The sequence below is a fragment of the Temnothorax nylanderi genome, unplaced genomic scaffold (genome assembly GCF_030848795.1).
Source record: "Temnothorax nylanderi isolate EJ_2023f unplaced genomic scaffold, tnyl_v1.0 TNYL_tig0623_pilon, whole genome shotgun sequence".
In the NCBI taxonomy this organism is placed as follows: domain Eukaryota; kingdom Metazoa; phylum Arthropoda; class Insecta; order Hymenoptera; family Formicidae; genus Temnothorax; species Temnothorax nylanderi.
The window spans coordinates 47,501-67,338 of record NW_027249685.1 but is presented as its reverse complement, the minus strand read 5'-3'; the positions used below and the strand labels follow the sequence as shown (position 1 = coordinate 67,338).

At 40.2% G+C, this 19,838-nt stretch overlaps 1 protein-coding gene and 1 pseudogene across 1 annotated transcript in view; both read right to left on the bottom strand.

Annotated features, from left to right (window-relative positions):
• Positions 1 to 8,317: 8,317 nt before the first annotated feature.
• Positions 8,318 to 9,415, bottom strand: LOC139784412 (putative nuclease HARBI1; annotated as a pseudogene).
• Positions 9,416 to 13,174: 3,759 nt separating this feature from the next.
• Positions 13,175 to 19,838, bottom strand: part of LOC139784411 (putative nuclease HARBI1) — an 11,708-nt gene continuing 5,044 nt past the window's right edge. Inside the window, exons 4-10 of the mRNA XM_071723577.1 lie at positions 18,337 to 18,527; positions 16,919 to 17,054; positions 16,680 to 16,824; positions 16,393 to 16,587; positions 16,122 to 16,300; positions 13,370 to 13,512; positions 13,175 to 13,253 (exon numbers count right to left, since the gene is read on the bottom strand). Of these exons, the coding sequence (XP_071579678.1) occupies positions 13,175 to 13,253; positions 13,370 to 13,512; positions 16,122 to 16,300; positions 16,393 to 16,587; positions 16,680 to 16,824; positions 16,919 to 17,054; positions 18,337 to 18,527 (1,068 nt within the window). The remainder of the gene's footprint in view (positions 13,254 to 13,369; positions 13,513 to 16,121; positions 16,301 to 16,392; positions 16,588 to 16,679; positions 16,825 to 16,918; positions 17,055 to 18,336; positions 18,528 to 19,838) is intronic.

Here is a 19,838-nt window from a genome sequence, read left to right as displayed (position 1 = left end):
AAAGCTGACCAAGCCTCTCGCGATCCACAAATAACTTCAACGACCGTCGGCAGGGAGAGGTTTTGGCCGATCATGGCGGTTAATTCCCCCCTCTCCATATCCCATTGATCGCAAGTCGACAACGTATGCTCCGCAGTATCCACAACCAAATTGCAGTATCTACAGATTGGCGTTGTTTCCTTGCCAATTCTGTAGAGATAGGAGCCGAAGCACCCGTGGCCAGACAGTAGCTGAGTCATCCGAAACGAGAGAAATCCTACTGATCTCTCGAGCCAAAACTCTAGATTGGGGGCAATAGCCTTCCTTGTTCTCCTTCCAGGAAGATATTCGACCCGAAGGCGCTCTTTCCACTGCCCGATCATCGTCATGTGTTCTTCCGCACGGACCTCTTTAGGGGAATCCACGTTAAACGTACCCCGCGTCTTCATATCAGCCAGAGTCAGGTACGTGCGCCGGAGACATGCCGCGTATAGATGGATGGGTGGTATTCTAGCCAGCAAGGTAGCAGCCTCGTACGAAACGGTTCTATACGCCATCACGGTCCTAAGTGCGATGAGACGCAGTGCGCGATTCAGAACTCGTTGCTGATTACCCGATGCGTTTAGCTCAACGCTCCAAATTGGAGCAGCGTATAAAACAATGGATGTTATTACGGAGTAGAATAACCTTCTCTTACTTTCAATTGGTCCCCGAAGATTAGGGAGTATGCTGGAAAGAGCCCTGCTGACCCTTGTTACTTTCTGAGCGACCTGCGAGAAATGATGCGCGAAGGTCCATCTTCTGTCTATGTGAATTCCCAAGTACTTCATGGAATTTTTAAAATAAATCCTCTCCCCTTCGATCTCTAAGTAGGCGTTGCGAGGAGAATGTCCAAAAAAGATTGCCTCCGATTTAGGCCACGAAACCTTGAGGCCCAAGGAACGAATGTTGACCAATATTAGCTCCAAGCATTCCATTACTGTGTTGCATACAGAGTCAAAGTCGTCACCGGTAACGATCAGCAATGTGTCGTCGGCATAGCACACTATATGACATCCCTCAAATACCAAGGTTTTCAGAACCTGGTCAAAGACCAGGTTCCAAAGAAGAGGGCCCAAGACCGAGCCCTGCGGGACTCCTCGGTTAACCGGTCTTGTACGCCGCCGTCCGTCTCCCGTTGTGTATCTCACTTTTTTATTTGTGAGAAAACTCTCGACGATCCGTCTGAGGTAGCGAGGGAAATTTCTGACTCGTAGGGTCCTCCTTATTCCCGGGAGTTTGACGCTGTTGAACGCGTTTTCTATATCGAGGGAGAACGCAAGAGCCACCTTGCCATTCCTACGCGCCTCCGTGATTGTATTTTTAACGAAGAGTAAGGCATCGGTAGTCGAGCGCATCTTTCTGAAACCGTATTGGTTCTCCGAAAGATTAGCCGCAGGGTTTTGTTCCATAAACTCCAGCAGTCGGTTGGTGATCACTCTCTCGAATGTTTTGCCAATTTCATCCAGTAGGCAGATTGGCCGTGCCTTAGGAACCTCTCCCAAGGGAGGGATTTCGCCTTTGGGTATCAGGGCGAGATCGGCGATTTTCCATCTCGACGGGAAATCTCCCTGCTTCAGGCAAATGTTGAAGCATTGTGTCAGACGACCAATCATGCTGGGCGGCATTCTCTTCAGAACCGTGGCCTTAAAGCCGTCAGGACCGGGAGCAGTATTTGTATTCCTTTTGGAGTTAATTGCCTCCTTTACTTCGCCCTCGGTGACTGGGGTGCGATCCTCATCGCAATCTCCGAGATCCAGCGCTCTGAGTGGATTACCGGGTGGGAAAAAATTTCCCAAAAAAACCTCCAAAATATCCGGTTTCAAGGAAACAGAGAGACTCGGAGTAGGCCTTCGCAACTTATTCATTACGACCTTGTACGGCAAGCCCCATGGGTCGTCGTCAATTGTCTTAATTAACTCCTGCCACGCATCCGTTTTGGCCCTCCTGATCGCAATTTTGAGTTCTCGATTTGCGTTCGCATAAATCGTTCTCTTCTGCTCCGATACGTCTCTAGCGTCTCTAACTCGTCCCCGGGTCCAAATTCGTCTCGCGTGGTGAGCCTCGGATCGCAGTGCACTGATGCCGCGTTCCACCAATATTTCTGCGGTTTCTTTCCGCATGGGCGGAGACGGGGAACCGCGGCGCGACAGGCATCACGCATACAGACGTGTAGCCAGCGATCGGGTTTCGCGTCTATCATATAGTCTTCATCTTTGGGTGCCACGGCACACATCCACTCCATGGATTCCGTAAACATTTCCTTATCCATTTTACGGAAGTTCCACCGCATCGGGGGTGGCTGCGCGAGTCCTCTGTTACGAGAGTCTGAGTATCGGAAGGTTATGTAGAGGTGGTCGGACAAAGACTCCGTGTCCTCCATAATTGACCAGTCACGAATACGATCGACAATATCGGGAGAAGCCCAAGTAAAATCGATGATGGAGGAACCTTGATGTCCCACGAAGGTATAGCCATTTCCCGTATTAATCAGTCTCAAATCCGCCTGTGCGGTCCAGTCTTCAAGAAGATCTCCCTTGAAGTCGTTAACGCGAGAGCCCCAGTAACGCGAATGTGCGTTAAAGTCGCCGCTGACTATCAAGTTTCTATAGTTGACAATGCCTGAACACATGATTGTTAATTCGTTTAGAAAATTTGTGTACTCCCTATCGTTGGAATTTGGAGAGACGTAACAAGATGCTATGTATAAGTCACCGAATTTTATAAGTATCGAATGTACTCCTTGTGCGACTAAAACTGCTGGATATTTAGCAACCCGTGTATTTATGTATATGGCAGCAAGGCCATTTTTACTGTGAAACCACAGCTGTGAGTCGGGCGCGCGGGCGGGCTCGGATATCACGCACACCGCGGCTCCCAGCTCTTCAGAATATTGGGCAAAAAGATCTTGAGACTCTCTGCTTTTGTTCAGATTTATTTGAATGAACAATGAGTCCATTTCTAATGCTGACTCTCGTGGGTATTATTTCTAAGAACTGGATCCCTCTCCGAGCATCTTATAGAGGAACCCAGTCTGTGCGCATATGGTCTATTCGCGTCTCTACAAACAACGCAGCACGGATCGTTTTTGCACTTATCGATCCTGTGCTCGTTGGAACCGCATTGAAAACAATTCCCCGTACGGTCTTCGGGGTGTTGGCACGTATTCCGCACGTGTCCGAAGCGCCAGCATTTGTAACATTGAACTGGGCGCGCAGGGAGAAGCTCAATGCGCGCCATGGTCCATCCAATTTTGATCCTACCTGGTAGAGCGGCCCTAGAGGCCGCCGCAAGTGGGCATTTTGTCCAGACTGAAAACAGTCCATTGGCCATACGGCGAAAACCTCCGATTTTTATTTCATCTATATTGCAGTCACCCATTATTGATATTGCGTCGATGACATCTTCAGGAGAGATGGAGTCGTCGAGGTTCCACAACCTCATCTCCCCCATGGACGTGGGTCTAGTTACACGGGCTGCAGTGCCCAGGACCCCTCTCAACTTATTTACTAGTGTGTCCGCCTTAGCAGTACCATCGTCGCCGGGGATTTCGATTATAATACCCCCGTTGATACCTTTCCTAATCCTCGAGCCCTCGATGCCCAAGGAGTCGAGGGCTATTTCGCTTCGGGCCTTCCTTAAGATGTCCGCATACGTGACTTTTTGGTCAAGCGAGGTAATAGAAACTGCCGCCGTTCTAGGTGGTTTTCGTCGAATCTGCCTCCGGGGAGCCCCTCCAGGTTCACCCACCTGTTGTGGAGGGGGACCCCTAGAAGGCATAACCTTCCCAGCTTGCGGGTCTCTCCTAACGTTTCCTAGTGTGCTGGGGGCTCTTTTCATTCGTCCAGCCTTGGAAATCCTCAGTTCTTTTTGATGTTTGGAAAGTTTCGCGATCTCTTCGCTAATTCTCTCCACCTCTTGGCGGCCGCCATCATCCGAATCCTCCAAGTAATCTGACGTAGATAGCGCCGAATCTCTCCTCGTGTTACGGACAGTCCTTGCGAGATTCTTGTTTATAGGGGGGTTTGTTTTATTTGGGGTCTCTACGTTTTCCGCTCTCTTAACAATGTTCACCTTGTTCGCGAGAGATTTTTGGTCGATTATCCTCGCTCTTACCGGTCTTTGTGGTAGCGGAGGATATTCTTCCTGTGATCCCGTATTCCTAATCGGTGTTCCATTTACATCGGCGCGTGTCTCTCTGTGTTGATCCTTATCATTGATGTTAAACCTAAATCCCCGGCTACTTGTCTGAGACTCGCCAAATACAAAAGGCGATGTTTCCGGCTCAGGTATTGATGAAGTCGGTATCGGTGCAGCGTTACGCGTCTCCAGATCCGACACTCTGCTACGAAGAGATGCGAGTTCTTTCCTCAACAGTTCGTTCTCACGTTTGAGGAGGAGCTGTTCTTTTTTATTGGTAGCCTCCTCTCTCCTGAGTGACCTCAGTTGGGCGGCGGGTTCCGCGTTCTGTGCCCTAATGGAAGAGCCGTCGGTTGACCCCAGCCTCTCGAACAAAATGCCGAATATCTCCGATATATTTAGTAGACCACGCTTTAACGATCCACTGAGTGGGCCCTGCAAACGCTTGCTGTCATTCCTGATCGTCTCTATCCTCCCCAGACAGTCGGACGAAAGAAGCGACAACTCATCCAAGTCTAGTCTCTTAAGCTCCTCAATTGGGACGATCTCCATTCGTGTTCTTCCATCGAGTGACTCCAGCGAAGGAGGCGGATCCCTGGCCTTGATTCTCAACGGTTTGGGTCTCTTTAAATGTCGGAAAGACGAATTTAATTGAGACGCCGAGTTGGAGTCCTGCGGAGAGAGGGGGAGGCACGCGTCAGCCTTCCTCTTCTGATTTTTCCTATTTATTAAAGGTTCCTCGTCGGAATCAAGTATAACGACCGTGTCGAGAATAGTTTCATCGTGATCCTCAGTCTCCATGTTGTCATCTTCCCCGACAAGCAGGTTGGTTCAAGTGATCATCAATGATCTTCCTTGCCAATTCAACAGCGGGATCAGAAGTCGTCTCGCTGGATCCAGTCGTACCGTATTGCAAGATAAAGTCGAGGGTTCGACCAGGTGTATCCATAAGGCTAGTGCGTCGAGCAGACACAGGGGTGGTCGGAACATCCGTATCTATGTTCATCAATTCAGCGCCAGTATTCGCGGATGATGGAGCCCGCGGTGTCTCCTCCAAGGAGTCGGATAGTACCTCGGTAGCATCAACATCACCGGCGCCCGAGGTTAACGTCGGATTTGTCGCAACAAGTTGCGTGTCCTCTTCTACGGTAGCATTATTTCCGTCAGCGCCCGTAGGTAACGCTGACGGCCCCTCGCTCGTTGTCGACGGCTCCTTCGGGGGAGGAGTGCGCCGTTCACCAGGTATCCGATTTCCTGGTGGGGGTAAATCCTTGTCCGTGTGCATTGCCATTGTTTGTTATATTGGTTTTATATCGGGGTGGCCTTCCCCTAGGGCTACGCCCGACAGGCACAACTCGCCCACGTTGTGTCTAATAATAGTCGGTGTTTGACTACAAAAGAATCTCTGTGTAAACGGGCAGTGCACAGAGAAATCAGTATATCTTCAAAATTGAGGATCCCACATATTAGAATTTACAGAGTCTAATGTCCATTATAATTTATATCTTCAGCATTAAAGATTCCATATATAATGTAATTCAAAATAATGTATAAAAAAGATTTCGAAATTACCTATACAGACATAATTAATAGGAAAAAATTTCCTATATCCATTATCCATTACCCGGTATTTCCATTTATTATTATATATATATATATATATATTTTTTTTTTTTTTTATCTTATTTGTTTTATCTATTTTGTATTTTGTATTTTCTTTTATTTTTTCTTTTAAATACCGGACAATTTACAAAAGAGAATCAATTAATTCAAACATGAATATCGCGCATATTCAAAAATCAGGACTCGGTCAGATAGCTCTAATCCATTCCAAAAATATTCGCTACATCTATTATGCTCAAACACAATTCCTATTCAAAATAAGGATTTATAATAACTATATGTCCCAATTCACAATTTAAACATTATTCAGTCTCATTAAGTTATATACAAATATAGCCCAGTCATACTCTTCCGATATATAATTGCCGAAGAAAATCCATATTGGACAAGTATAAAATAATAGTCGTAAAATTCAAAAAGAGCCATTTCACAAAAATATATAGCTCTAATCTATTCTAAGCATAATCATTACATCCATTTTGTTCAGACACAAATTTAATTCAAAATAAGAGTTTATAATAATTATATGTATTGAGTCTTAAACTGTGAATGGCAAGGTTGACTCAATCTTGTCCAAGATTTCCAAAAAGCTCCCATCGAAAAGGGTCGACATGTTTAAGATCAACATTACTCAAAAGTATCTCTAATTAATTCAAAGTATATTTACAGCATCTATTTTACGCAAGCACAATTTTCCATTTAATTCAAAATGGAAAATAGAAACTTTATATAATTACATATCTTGAGTCTTATATTAATAAAATAATCTTATAATAACAAAGTCAACTCTAAATTGTCCACAGTTGTTCATGAAACTCCCATCAAGGGAGTCGACACATTGGGTGTGTTTAGGTAAGACAACGCTACCGTAGCGCTACAGTAGCGCTACAGTAGCGCTACAAGAGAGCGTTTCGGCAAGACTTCGCTACAATTGTAGCGGTCAGTGAGGTCATTTCTTTATAACTGCCCGGGATACATGCAATACGTGTTAATGATGGATGTTAATGAAGATATTACAACAGTAGTTTATACCTACGAAAATGAAGAGTACTCAGTGACTGCGTCACATGAAATTCACGTGAAACTACAAACAGGTAAATAAAATTGGTGATGAGAAATACATGCGAATTAAAAGTTATAAAACTTTTTTTTTTGGTTGTTTCCCTCGGGTGAGGGAGGATAAGTGCCTTCAGCTCCTCCTTGGAGCTATATAGCACATCGGTACTTGTCCTATGTAGTTATAAAACTATGGAAGTAGAGGTTATAAGCAAATTTGAATAACATTTTGAAATAATATTTATTTATTTTATTGCAGATGAAATTTACTGTGCAGAATATTTTGCAAATCTTATTAATAATACAGCAGAATCGCACATTAATGACACCAATATTGATGACACTTGCATTGATGACATCTGGTGCATTGATGACACCAACATTGATGACACCAACATTGATGACACCAACATTGATGACACCAACATTGATAACACCTGCATTGACAATAATAATGATAATGATAATAGTAAGCATTAAAGTTGTTAAATTAATTGTTTATTTTTGTTTATTATTATTACAATCTATTCTGTGTTTCAGATTTAAAATTACAGTGGAACCGTAAATTAACCAAGATTGTATTAGCAAAATATCTGGAGCGGCTCCCACAATTTCGTAATCCGAAAATTAAAAAAAGTCGCCTTTGGAGGGAAATGGAAATTGAAATAAAAGCATTGGAGTATACTAAGATAGATGTCCGTAGCATTGATCGAAAAATTCGAAATATGAAATCAACATATAAACGTATAAAAAATAATAATTAAAAAACTGGTAGAGGCCGTGAAGACTGGGAATTTTACGATGAAGTGGACGAAATCTTTAATACGGATAAGTCAGTAAATTTCGACGAAGGAATCTTTTCAATGGATGGTGGACAAGATTGTACTTGTGAACCTATAGATTTTTCAAAGCGCAGGTTATCATTACCAACATCAACATTATCTTTCAAACGCTTAAATGATATTTATAATTTCAAAATTTTTTCAAATTATATACATTATGTTTCATCATATTATGAACCATTTTCGGACAGTGACTTAGAAAGTAGCACGGAGATACCATCGACATCATCGGATAACATGCCTCATGACGAGCCACATTCTTCTATTTCGAATGATGAAACATCTTCTCATGATACTTCCACCAGAGATTCGAATGAGGGTATATCATTAAAAAGGAAGAAACTGTACAGCCAAAGAAATAAAGTCATAGAATTAGAAATAAAAAAATTAAAGGTTTTAGAAAATATGCAAAAGAAGCAGGAGTCTACAAATATTGATAAAAATTTAGAAAGAGTTGCGAGTGCGATAGAAGAAAAAAATAAAATAGCTAAAAAGAAAAACGAGTTATTAGAAAAAAGGAACGAGTTATTATTAAAGTTATTACAATCTAATGATAAAAATACTTTGTCTGAATAAAAATCAATAAAACAATTAAAACTTATTTTTTAATTAATTTAATCTAAACTTAATTATATTATTTATTGAAATCTGTTCACGATTTCTTGTCTTTTCATTCGGCCATTGTTATCTTGAAATTCATCATTATTATCACTTTCATCGCTACTATGATCCTCATTCTCAATATTTTCATTTATATTTAAATTTTCTCTCATTTCGATTTCATTATGTAATATAAGGAAATTATGAAGAGTGCATGCAGCTGCAATAATATTATTTGCCATTTCAGTACTGCGTACATCAAGATATTTTAGTCTTCGCCACTTTCCTTTCAGCAATCCAAATGCTCGCTCTATTATCGATCGAATCGAGGAAAGTCTAGTATTATACGTAGATTTTTCTGGAGTTAAATTTCCATTGTCTCGAAATGGAGTCATCACATTTTGGAGCAATGGATATGCAGAATCACCTATAATATGTCGTTGAGGAGGTAAAAGTGGATTTACTTGGTCTGTCAGTTTGGCGTAAATAATACTACTCCGAAAAACTGCTGCATCATGTGCACGTCCAGGCCGACCGATGAGGCAGTCGATAAACTTTCCTGTGTGATCACAAGTACCTGTAATAAAATATAATTATTGCAAAAATTAGGTAATTTCAATAATTATAAAAAATTTTAATAATTACAAAAAAGCATTTAAATTTTACCTTGCAAAATAATAGAATGAAAATTTTTGCGATTATAATAATCATTTGCATTCCTGGGCGGTTGTTTAATTGGAATATGACAACCGTCAATGGCTCCTACAACACCTAGAAATCCTCTTGATCGAATTCTAAAAACCTGAAATAAAAAAAATTTGTTTTAAATTTTATTTCATTTTTTTTATTACAAAATGAAAACCTAAAACAATTAAAAATTTTTAGAAGTATTCAAAATATTATTGTAAACTGGAAAACACGAAATAATGTACCCTTTCACTTTCTTCACATTCCGCATTATTTGGCCATCTTATAAAACGTGGCATAACTCTTTTTAACGCGTAAACCACTTTTTTTAAAAATGATCCAAGTTATATATTTGGAAAGGCCAAATCTGTCTGCAACAGATCGAAAACTTTCTGGCGTGGCTATAATCCATAATGTTACAAATAATTTTTTCGATAATGATATATCATTTTCTCTCTGTCTAATTAGAGGTCTCATTATATTTTCCAATTCCTGAAAATAATAAAATTATTTATAAAGAATTGTAAATATTCAATATTACCTATATATATTTGGTTTCAATATTTACCATGTATGTTCCTCGATGCATTCTAAAATGCGAATGAAATTGGTTATCGTTATAACGTGGTATTACTTCTTCAAAATAATTTAAATTAACAATTTCATCATTCTGTCTTTCACGATAAAACATTTCATCAAATATTTCACCTGCATTATCCAAGGCATGCAGAAACTCGAGGTCGTTTTCTTGTACCAAAAAATAGGTATAAAATCATTAAATTTTGTATTCTTTAACAATTGCAATAATTATATTGTTATAAAATTATATATTTTATTAACCTTGCAGGTTATGTAAAATTAATCCCATCAATTCTTCCTCTTCATTATCATCATCTGATGAATCTTCATCAAGCAATATATTTTCATTTATAAACAAATTTTCAATATTCATTATTCACCAAATTCACTTAATAAATTTGACAGTGCAGTAACGCGAATTGAGTATAGCGCTGCTTTATACTCAGTTTTGCTAACTTTATCGCTACGATTGTAGCGAAAAAACTGTAGCGCTACTGTAGCGGTGTCTTACCTAAACACAACCATTAAAAATCAGCCCTAGGGAAAAATCCCTAGATTACTAAGAGTTTACCATCTGTGTCAAGTGAGTTAGCATAGACTCAAGGATACATATACACGCGATCTTTCTAACCTTACGCGTACAGTTTAGCAATAATAATCTTAAGTGATAAATAAATAGTCACCTACCGTAGTAATTGCTTATAAATATAAAGAAAGGAGATATAGGTATATGTATGTGTTGTGCAAGTGAAAACATCAAGATATAGAACATAAAACATTTAACATTTAACGGCAAGATATAAGTGATTTCGATTAAGTTAGTATTAAATTCAGTATTGATTTTGTTATTAGCTATGTTATATATGATTCAAAACTATTGACAGAAGTAAGATAGATTAAGATATCATAAGGATGACTTAACCTCAAAGATTCTTGAGAGCATACACTCACCTTCAGACAGAGGAATAAAATTACAATAAATTATAAAGAGGTTGTCAGGAAATCATTTTATATTTTCCTTTATTCAATACTAGCAGTAAACATTAAAACAGTATCCACACCACCAAGACATTAACATTTCACAGAACACAGTTACTATTCACTTGACAAAATACAAAACTGAAAAGATTCATATTCGCAGGCTCATTTGTTAAAGCCATCCTTATCTTTGTAAAGTTATAATATTAAGATCGCATAATCTTAAAATAACGATATATGCATCGACATATAAATCCATCATTACTCGTCAGATTATTATAATATGAGTACTATCCGAACGGTGTGAATATATAAAATTAGATTAATATATGTAGTTTTCATTGAAACATACAATCAAACATTATTATAAACGATATGAAATACACAAGGTCCGTCCCACCAAGAAAACACACGAGGAAACGTGTTCCGTATAAGGAGTACTCCCGGAATAATGCACCCGGGTGGATAGAATCTTGACAACTGGCTTGAAATATTCAAGCCAGTGACCCGGTAATATTTCTTGACATTATCCGTACACTCCCGATCCCGTGGGAAGACACGACGAAACCAGCCCATAACAATACATCAAAGACATCGGCCCGACGGCACCGATCCCCACACACATCCATCCGGGCGATATTCAACTCGACATATGGCTATAATGTCTCACACGGGCATCCCGGTCGCGATCATCCCGAAAGACGGCCATTACGATGAATTTCATTTTTACACGAGGCAATATACCACGATCCCTCCAAAATGGCCGTTCAACGGCGCGTATAAGGGACATGAAAGTTGAACGTACATTTACACATGAAAAACACACAGGACTCACCACATAGCCCTCAAAATTATATTAACATCCTTCTTACAACATTATTAGGGCTTTATAGATTTATATATGGCCCTTCGTCTGGCCAAATTCCTTCGGAAAATTATGACGAATTTCCTGCATAGTAACACGTGGCATGTGCAGATATTCCATATATATCATTGATTTTAGTTCAATGGACAGCAAAAAATAGGATAATATATATCCGTGATCAGTCATAGACACCTCAAAAGGTGATATATATAACGAAAGTTAGCAATACTTCATACGGATCGCTGAAATATCCGTCCATCTCCGAGCCACGTATAACGATTTCGCACATGGGCGTGATCGCGTAAGATATAAAATTGTCAAAATAATCGTAATCCTTAACAAATCCATATAAGTTTTTTCATTTATCGACACAGAATCACGGCACAAACCACCACATATCAAAATTTCCCGGATAAATTAAGATTAAAATTCACTTATATATATATATATATATATATATATATATAATACAGAGCGACCGAGAGACACGTCCGTCCCGCTCGGCGCCCAGGCCGGTTCCTCCGATTGATTCAACCTGCTGTGTCCGATTTATTCTGTGCGCAACTGGGATCTCCCCTGTCGGAACATGTTCGTCGTAAACAACATTTTTCTGGGAAAAGGGGGGTGGTTATCGCGTAGACTAAACAATCTGTCTACGCAGTACGTAAAACAATCTACGCAGTACGCGAGACAAAGGAAGAAATGACGTCATCGGGACGATGATCGACCCGATAACGCGTCGAACCTGTCCGAACATGTTCGTCGTAAACAACATTTTTCTAGGAAAAGGGGGTGGTTATCACGTAGACTAAACAATCTATCTACGCAGTACGCAAAAAAACAAAGAAAGAAATGACGTCATCGGGACGATAATCGACCCGATAACGCGTCGAACCTGTCCGAACATGTTCGTCGTAAACAACATTTTTCTAGGAAAAGGGGGTGGTTATCGCGTAGACTAAACAATCTATCTACGCAGTACGTAAAAAAACAAAGGAAGAAATGACGTCATCGGGACGATGATCGACCCGATAACGCGTCGAACCTGTCAGAACATGTTCGTCGTAAACAACATTTTTCTAGGAAAATGGGGGTGGTTGTCGCGTAGACTAAACAATTTCGCGCTATTTTTTACGACGCAGTACGCGAGACAAAGGAAAAAATGACGGATCGACCGCATCGCTGCGAAGCGATGATAAAAATTAAGGTAGGGATGGACATGCACGCAAAGAAATTACATCGTTCATTTAGTTGTAAAAAAGCCTGTTTATTTAACTTTTCTTTTTTACACAATATATCTTACGTACTAAAAAACTAAAGCTGCGAGCTCACAATCGATGAGCTGATTTGTATTGAACGCATCGCTAGCGTATATTACATTCGACGCTTCCTCGGGATCCGTCACAGTGGACGCGATATCGGAGAACTGCGCAAACTTTGCATCGACTGCCGCAAGTATTCTGACCAATCGATCGAATCTTGCATCGATGCACCGATCGAGATCGAACATACGATGCAACGTCGATTCGGTCATCATCAAGCGTACGTTTACAGATTCGAGACGTATGAGTTTGACGTTATTAACCGACGTACAAACTCTCACCGTTAGCGGTCCAACGTTTATAAAACTGTGGATATCTTTGTAGTCATTGCGAAGGAAATTCTGAATGTTTCGCCGTTGCTCGTAGAGTGCCTTCCACGTTTCGAGAGATAACAGCAGTTCCTTTCCTCGATGATCTCCAACGGCGATCTCCACGTAACTCGGTGGACTCACGTTGATGCCAATTTAGAGGAATTTGTATCCCGTAGCTGTCAACGCGTATCGTCTGCCGAGTATACGAACCGCGCGACGCTCCAACGAAATGCTGTATAAAAGAAATGAAATTAGTTTTTTTCTTATTCATAAGAAGTATTACAATTTGCAAAGATATAAAAACTGGGGGAGGCTCTATATGTTTTTTTTTTCTTAAACGAAACTTACCTATTACATTTGTTCTCATACGTTTGAGTTTCAACGTCGTGAATCGGCACGTAATAATTCACGGCATTCACGCGTTTTCCACCATTGTTGCTGTTGCTGCTGCTGCTGCATCCTTCAAAGGAGAACATTTTTTTCTCTTGGCTCTGAGAAGTTGTGACCGTCAGTACAAGCGATCGCGACAAGACTGATCATGTAAAATTAATTGAGTATACGCGGCAATTCCAAAAGTAATGATGTGGTGGGGGAAAGGGAGAGGGAGAATTAATGTTTTTATATAGAACTGCGCAGTGGATTATTTTTTAGGAGAGGGGGAAGTAAAGCCTACTCTAACGGTGATGATGGGGGAGGGGAAGGGGAGTAAGAAATAAAACATTAAAAAAGTTATATATAATTTATTTTTAATTCTGGCGATCATCGTTATACCTTAACAATGTATTTCGTTGGAAATGGACGTTGGCGTCGCGCGCGACCACCAGTTAAATAGTTTCAGTACATTTTGTAATGCGCAATTCTTGACATGTTTTCCGCATCGCATAGTATTGGTGTCATCTAGTTTATTCAAAGATTCGATATCTTCGTAATGCGCATCCAGAGTCTCGACGATTAGGTTTTTTCTCGCATAATTCTCCAGCAGATCCACCAGCCATTCTCGTTTCTGACATCCCTTGACGTACACGAGAATCGGCATCTCGTCATCGTCGTCTTCTTCTTCTTCTACACCAAGCACGGCCGATGTAATCAGGCGTTTCACCGTGCTGTACGGCACGTTTCCGTCTTCCCATCGTAATCCATGGTGATTCGCAATCAACCAGGGGGTCGATTACGATTTTTGGGTGAGCTCATTCACTTTTCACATTCTCATCTCACGCGACTTTGTTCACCCGATTATCGAAGTGTCGAGTGAAATTGCGAGATCACTAGCACTTCCGGCCTAGTCATCTCGCATCTCGCTGCTCGCAGTTCGCAGTTTCACGCTGTCCATTATCGTTGCCCGGAGGAAGAGATACGTTGCCTCAAGAGTGAGGGATCTAACCTAAGAGTGAAGAAAAACTTCTTACTCTTATAAAAGCTGTTGATAAAGAACGAGGCGTAAGTACATCTATCATAGTCGTGGACGAAATGTAAGGTAAAGAAAAACGTAAGTCGTGAAAGGCTGTTGTACATACGTATGTACAATGGCCTTTTAAGTCTTACGTTTTTCTCTGCCTATACTTTTTGTCCACGCTACGACAGACGTCTTGTTTTTTTCCGTGAGTTCACCGAAATTTGAAATATGAACGTGACGGAAAAGCAAAAATCAGTGATGTTAAATTATATGAGATTTTAAGTCCTGAAGCTATTGGTTTGGACAATATACCTCAAGGTGGCTTTTTTAATAGGATTAAAGAGAAAAAATCTTCTGATACCATCTCTCCACAAGAAGAATCTTTACTTAGAAATGTGCAAAGAGTGCAAGCTAGTAGAATAAAAGAAGTACATACTATTCCTACATCTACACAGACGAAAAGGGTATGATGCACTTAAAAATTGTCTATTCTTCTATTACTATACAGTTTATATTATCCCAGCACACACCAAGTAACGTGTAACCTATATAATTTCTTATTTAACAATGTAAATGCAATATAACACATGCGTTGAGTGAGAAATTATAACTTGCATATTACTTGGTATTTGCTAGGATATAATTAATAAACTAAAGAATAACTGCTGCCATTAAAGAAATAAATATGATTTATATTATAGAAATGTACTTCAATATTGATAAATGCTGCCAAAATACAAAAGGGGACAGAAGGAAAGAATCCGTTGTTATCAACGTGTTCGAGTACAGTTGTATCCAATGACGGCAATGACATTGTTGATCTCGATTCGATACCATTCGTTTTAGATTTTGAACCAAAGGTAAATAAAATCATTTAATTGAACTTGATTGACGTATACAATTTTTACATGTCACTATGATAAATATATGTTTTCAGGAAATAGAAATATCAGAATATTCTAGTTTTTCCGACACTGACACGATCAATGAACACCAAAGAATAAATGCATTGACTGACGAAAATAGAAACGCATTGCCAAGTGTCATGATCGATTGCATACCTGAGCATCGTACGCAGCAGAACAAAGGTATTATGTACATACAATTAATTTTCTCATATATTGTAACATTGATATTAAGATAGAATAATAGTAAAAGTAAAATAGAATATAATTTATATAATCCTGTTTCAATTTCTGTGATTATACAGCTAAAGACAGAAATGAAAATTGTGCAAGATCAGCGGTACAATTAATGCGAGAAAAAGTCGAGGTATTACAAGAACAAGGTGCGTTTAACAAGAAAACTCAAGAACGTCGAAATAAAATTGAAAAGGAAAAGTTGAAGATTTTGAAAGAAAACATAGCTTTAAAAAAACAAAAGTTTGAGTTCCTTCAGACTAGTCATTCAGAATATAAAGATATATTGACTAATATTGATAATAATTTATTACGTTTAATAGATGAAGTCGAAAAAGTTGTGCCTTCTTATTTAACATAAAAAATGTATACGTAAAACGTGTATATATACGTAATATGTATTGAAAGTATATATATTTTGCAATAAAGTGCAATACAATGTTTGATTGAATATTTTATACATAATTATTATTCTAACCATGATTCATACAAAATTATTGTAGTGTACAATTATTGACTAATAACTTATATCAAAGTAAATAATGTCTTAAAATCCCACCGGTCTTACATTCTCAAAATACATATGAATAATCCGCTCGCGAACTTCATTTCCATTTTCCATGTTTCCTGCTTCTTCATTTCTTATTGGAAGTTCCAGGTCTATTTCATCGTAATATAGTTCTGGTTCAGGAAGCCTCCATTGGACAGCGATGTTATGTAGAACACATGCAGCATTAACTATTCGAGCTAAAAATAAATTGTGGTAATAAAAGTATATGTATAATATACACATACATACACTTTTGTATGTATGTATATATATTCAGTTCATATTTTACCTGCAACTTCTGGTGCATAATGTAAAGCTCTTTCTTTCCTGAGACATCGCCATCTCCCCTTTAGAACACCTATGCATCGCTCAACAGAGCACCGAGCCCGGATATGATGTTGAGTGTACCTTGCAGACGGCGTTCCCTCTGGTTCATGTAGCTTAGGTGTCATCAGATATGGTAGTAGAGGATATGCACTATCTCCTAGGAAAACCATATGCTGTTTAAAATATGCTTTTTAAATGCATTGCCAAAACTGAAATAATTAAGAACAAATTATATAAAAATATAGTTACCTAAAAGCCAGGCATCTTTTCGTCCTGTAGCATACATCTCTTCCAGATGATTGGATACGTGAGATGCTCTCCAAGCTCTTGCGTCGTGCGTTCTTCCGCCATGAGCAGCATTTACTGTTAAAATTTTACCTTCATAATCTGATACCTGTAGTTTAATAATTTCAATAAAAAGAAAGTTAGAAACTTAATTTTCTACATTAAATATAGAATTATTACATTATTAATTAAGTTATACGTACAAGAAGTACATTTAAAGAGTGATACAATTTGCGGTTGATATACAAATGCTCCCTTTCTACATTTGGTGGAACAATTGCTACGTGAGTTCCATCGATAGCTCCGATAATGCCTGGAAATTGTGTACGTGTCCAGTAACTGTAAATTAAAAAATAAATTTTTATATTTTTTTAAGGCTTCTGCCTACTCGTGTTTCTATCTTTGTTTGATAATGACGGAAACGAGAAATTACATGCCAAAAAAAGGACCCCGTACAATTATATGAAAAAAACGTTTTTGGTCAATTATTTGGAATTTGTGATATGTTGTAGTACTTGTGCGGGATTCTTTATAAATGTTTCGAAAGGGCAGGGAATTTGAGGAAGGAAGTCGTAGGCTCAGTAAAGCATGAATCTTGTGCAATTGAATGTGAATGTGAATGGAGCTTTATTGCATATTCAGGTACAATGTCGCGTTGACTTTAGTTTAATCTTATGCCTGTGCACACAGGCACAGGGCTTCTCAAAAAATGCTTAGAACAAGAGCTTTAATTTAGCTGCTTGTCTAGCGTTGAGTGGCCGACCAGGAAGGTCTTTGTCGTAGAAGACCTCCTGATTGTTGTTGGGATCGGCCACCTTTCCCGGAGTTTTAGGGGCCCGATCGAGGGGTAACTCCGGGATATCTGGGGAGGGCAGGGCCGGCGAGATCTTCTTGTCCTTGCTCCTCTTCTTCTTCCTCGGCTCGGTCTGCGTGCCGACCGATTTCCACGCTTCTAGTGGCAACGGTCTCAGGGCCCGAGGGTCACCCGGAGCTAGGCTCAGCCCTGGTGGACGGGTGAGTCTCCGGTGTGACTCGGGGAGACTCAGTGGGAAGAGCTGCCACTTCGGCTCAAGTGGAGGCGCCGGTTGCCTTTCCACTGGTCGGCTCCTGATGACGGAGGGCCTCCTGGCTCGCCTCCGGGTTCGCTGGCGTGGTCGTCCTTCCCTGACTCGTCGTCTGTCTGCGCCCCTGACCTTGACCACCACGGAGCGCACTTGGCAAGCTCGACGGGTGGGAGGGGCGGAATCCACCGGGTGTATAAGTTGACGGAGGTCAACTTTTCTCCTTCGCTCTGAAGAGCCGTCACGAGCGCTTCTATGCTCCAGGATGGAGCTGGATTACTGATTTGGTTTCGATCGCTTTTTCCTCGACTCCCGGCTTGTGTAATGTCCGGGGAAGTACTCAATGCGAGAGAGAATGTCTCCTTGTGGACAGACTTGCCCTTATATTCCCTCGTGTTGATATTATTGAACTCGCGAAAGTCAGCCGCCCCGCGGCGACATATATTACCCGCGCTCGCGGCGCGGGATGTTGTTGTGCTTGGCGGGCGAGGTAGCGTACAACGGGTTGCCGCGCTCGCCGGCGCGCCGTTCGGACCATGGATTCGAACAATAAACCTTACGTTTCTTTAACCCGTTGAATTTTATTTTCTTCAATAGGAAACTTGATCCACTGTTGCATCAATATATTTAATGCATTGACGACTTTGCGAAGAATTTTGGAAATAGTAGGTTGACTCATGCAAGACAAATAGTCTTGGCCGACTCGCTTTTGGTAAGATCCAGATGCTATAAAATTCAATACGCTTAAAACCTGTAACATAAAAGTAGCATTAAAAATTAGTAAAACTGATCAAGTTTATAAATTATTATACTAGGTGCGCAACTAAGTTTCCGGGTTTCACACATAGATGGCACTAATAACACATGTAGGGGAGACCGGGGCAAATTGTGACATTTTTTGGTTTTGAATTTTTTCTGAGATAAGTATTTGAGATAAAAATACGTTTTAGCCGGTTTTTTCATCGTGCAACTTTCTAGTTTTCAAAAAATATTTATTTGTGTCTTTTCATCACATTACTTTTAAAGTAGAACACGAAATGCCTCACTCTGTCTCGTATCACGAATTGCCCCAATACCGGGGTAAATCGTGACAAGGCACGGGGCAATTCGTGACAATTCTTCTTTCAACGGGTTTCAATGTCCGAATTCGTCCTATTTTCATGATTTATATCAAAACGTACACTTACTCACTCAAAAAAGGTTTTTATTAATCAAATTGTACATTAAATGGAATAGGAAGGGCAAAAAATCGTTAGGCTTCGCTTTCGTCGTCTTCCGAACTGCGAGTAACGACCTTTCTCGGGCGTCCACGTCCTCTGCAAGCTGGCTGTTTCTTGGGGAGCTTGATCCTTATATTCTTTTTTTTATTTTGTACTCTTTCGTCATTTTTGTCAACAAGTGCATCGAGTTCATTAGCGTCAGTCAAAATTGCACTTCTCTTTCGTTTTTGTCCTCTTGTCGTGACTTTCCTTTTGCCCGCTTTTGGAAACGATCGAAGGGATTGTTTGAGGCCCTTGACACATCATTTTCAGTTGAGGTACCTGGCTGTGGTTGGTCATCTCCATTCCATCCTCGATCAGTGACTTGACCGGGTAAAAAATCGATTTCACCAAAAACGTCAGGATTGAAAGGAAAGATTCCTGCTGCTTTGAATCCGGCCCTGATGTTTGTACTTGTTGTGGCTAAAGGCAAAGAATCGGTGACGATCGAAGGGATGTCATATATCGTCATCGTTTTCCCAGGATTGTTCACGCAATGTGTCACGAATTACCCCAGGCGGTCATGTCACGAAATGCCCCAGCGTCATTTTTTATCTTTCGTGGTCCGAAAAACCCAGACAAGAAATAAATGCATGCAACCTGCGTTACACATGTGTGTGTAAATGCCAGGTGAACAAGTAAAACTTACCGTTTCAAATCTGGAAGCAATTGCTTCGTATTGAACACAAAATATCCGTGGATTCAAAAATTTACTTTTACACGAGGTAAACACTTTTTCCGCCACTGACAACGAAACATTGTAGATACGCACACCGAATTTTGTTCTAATATAGAGGACCATT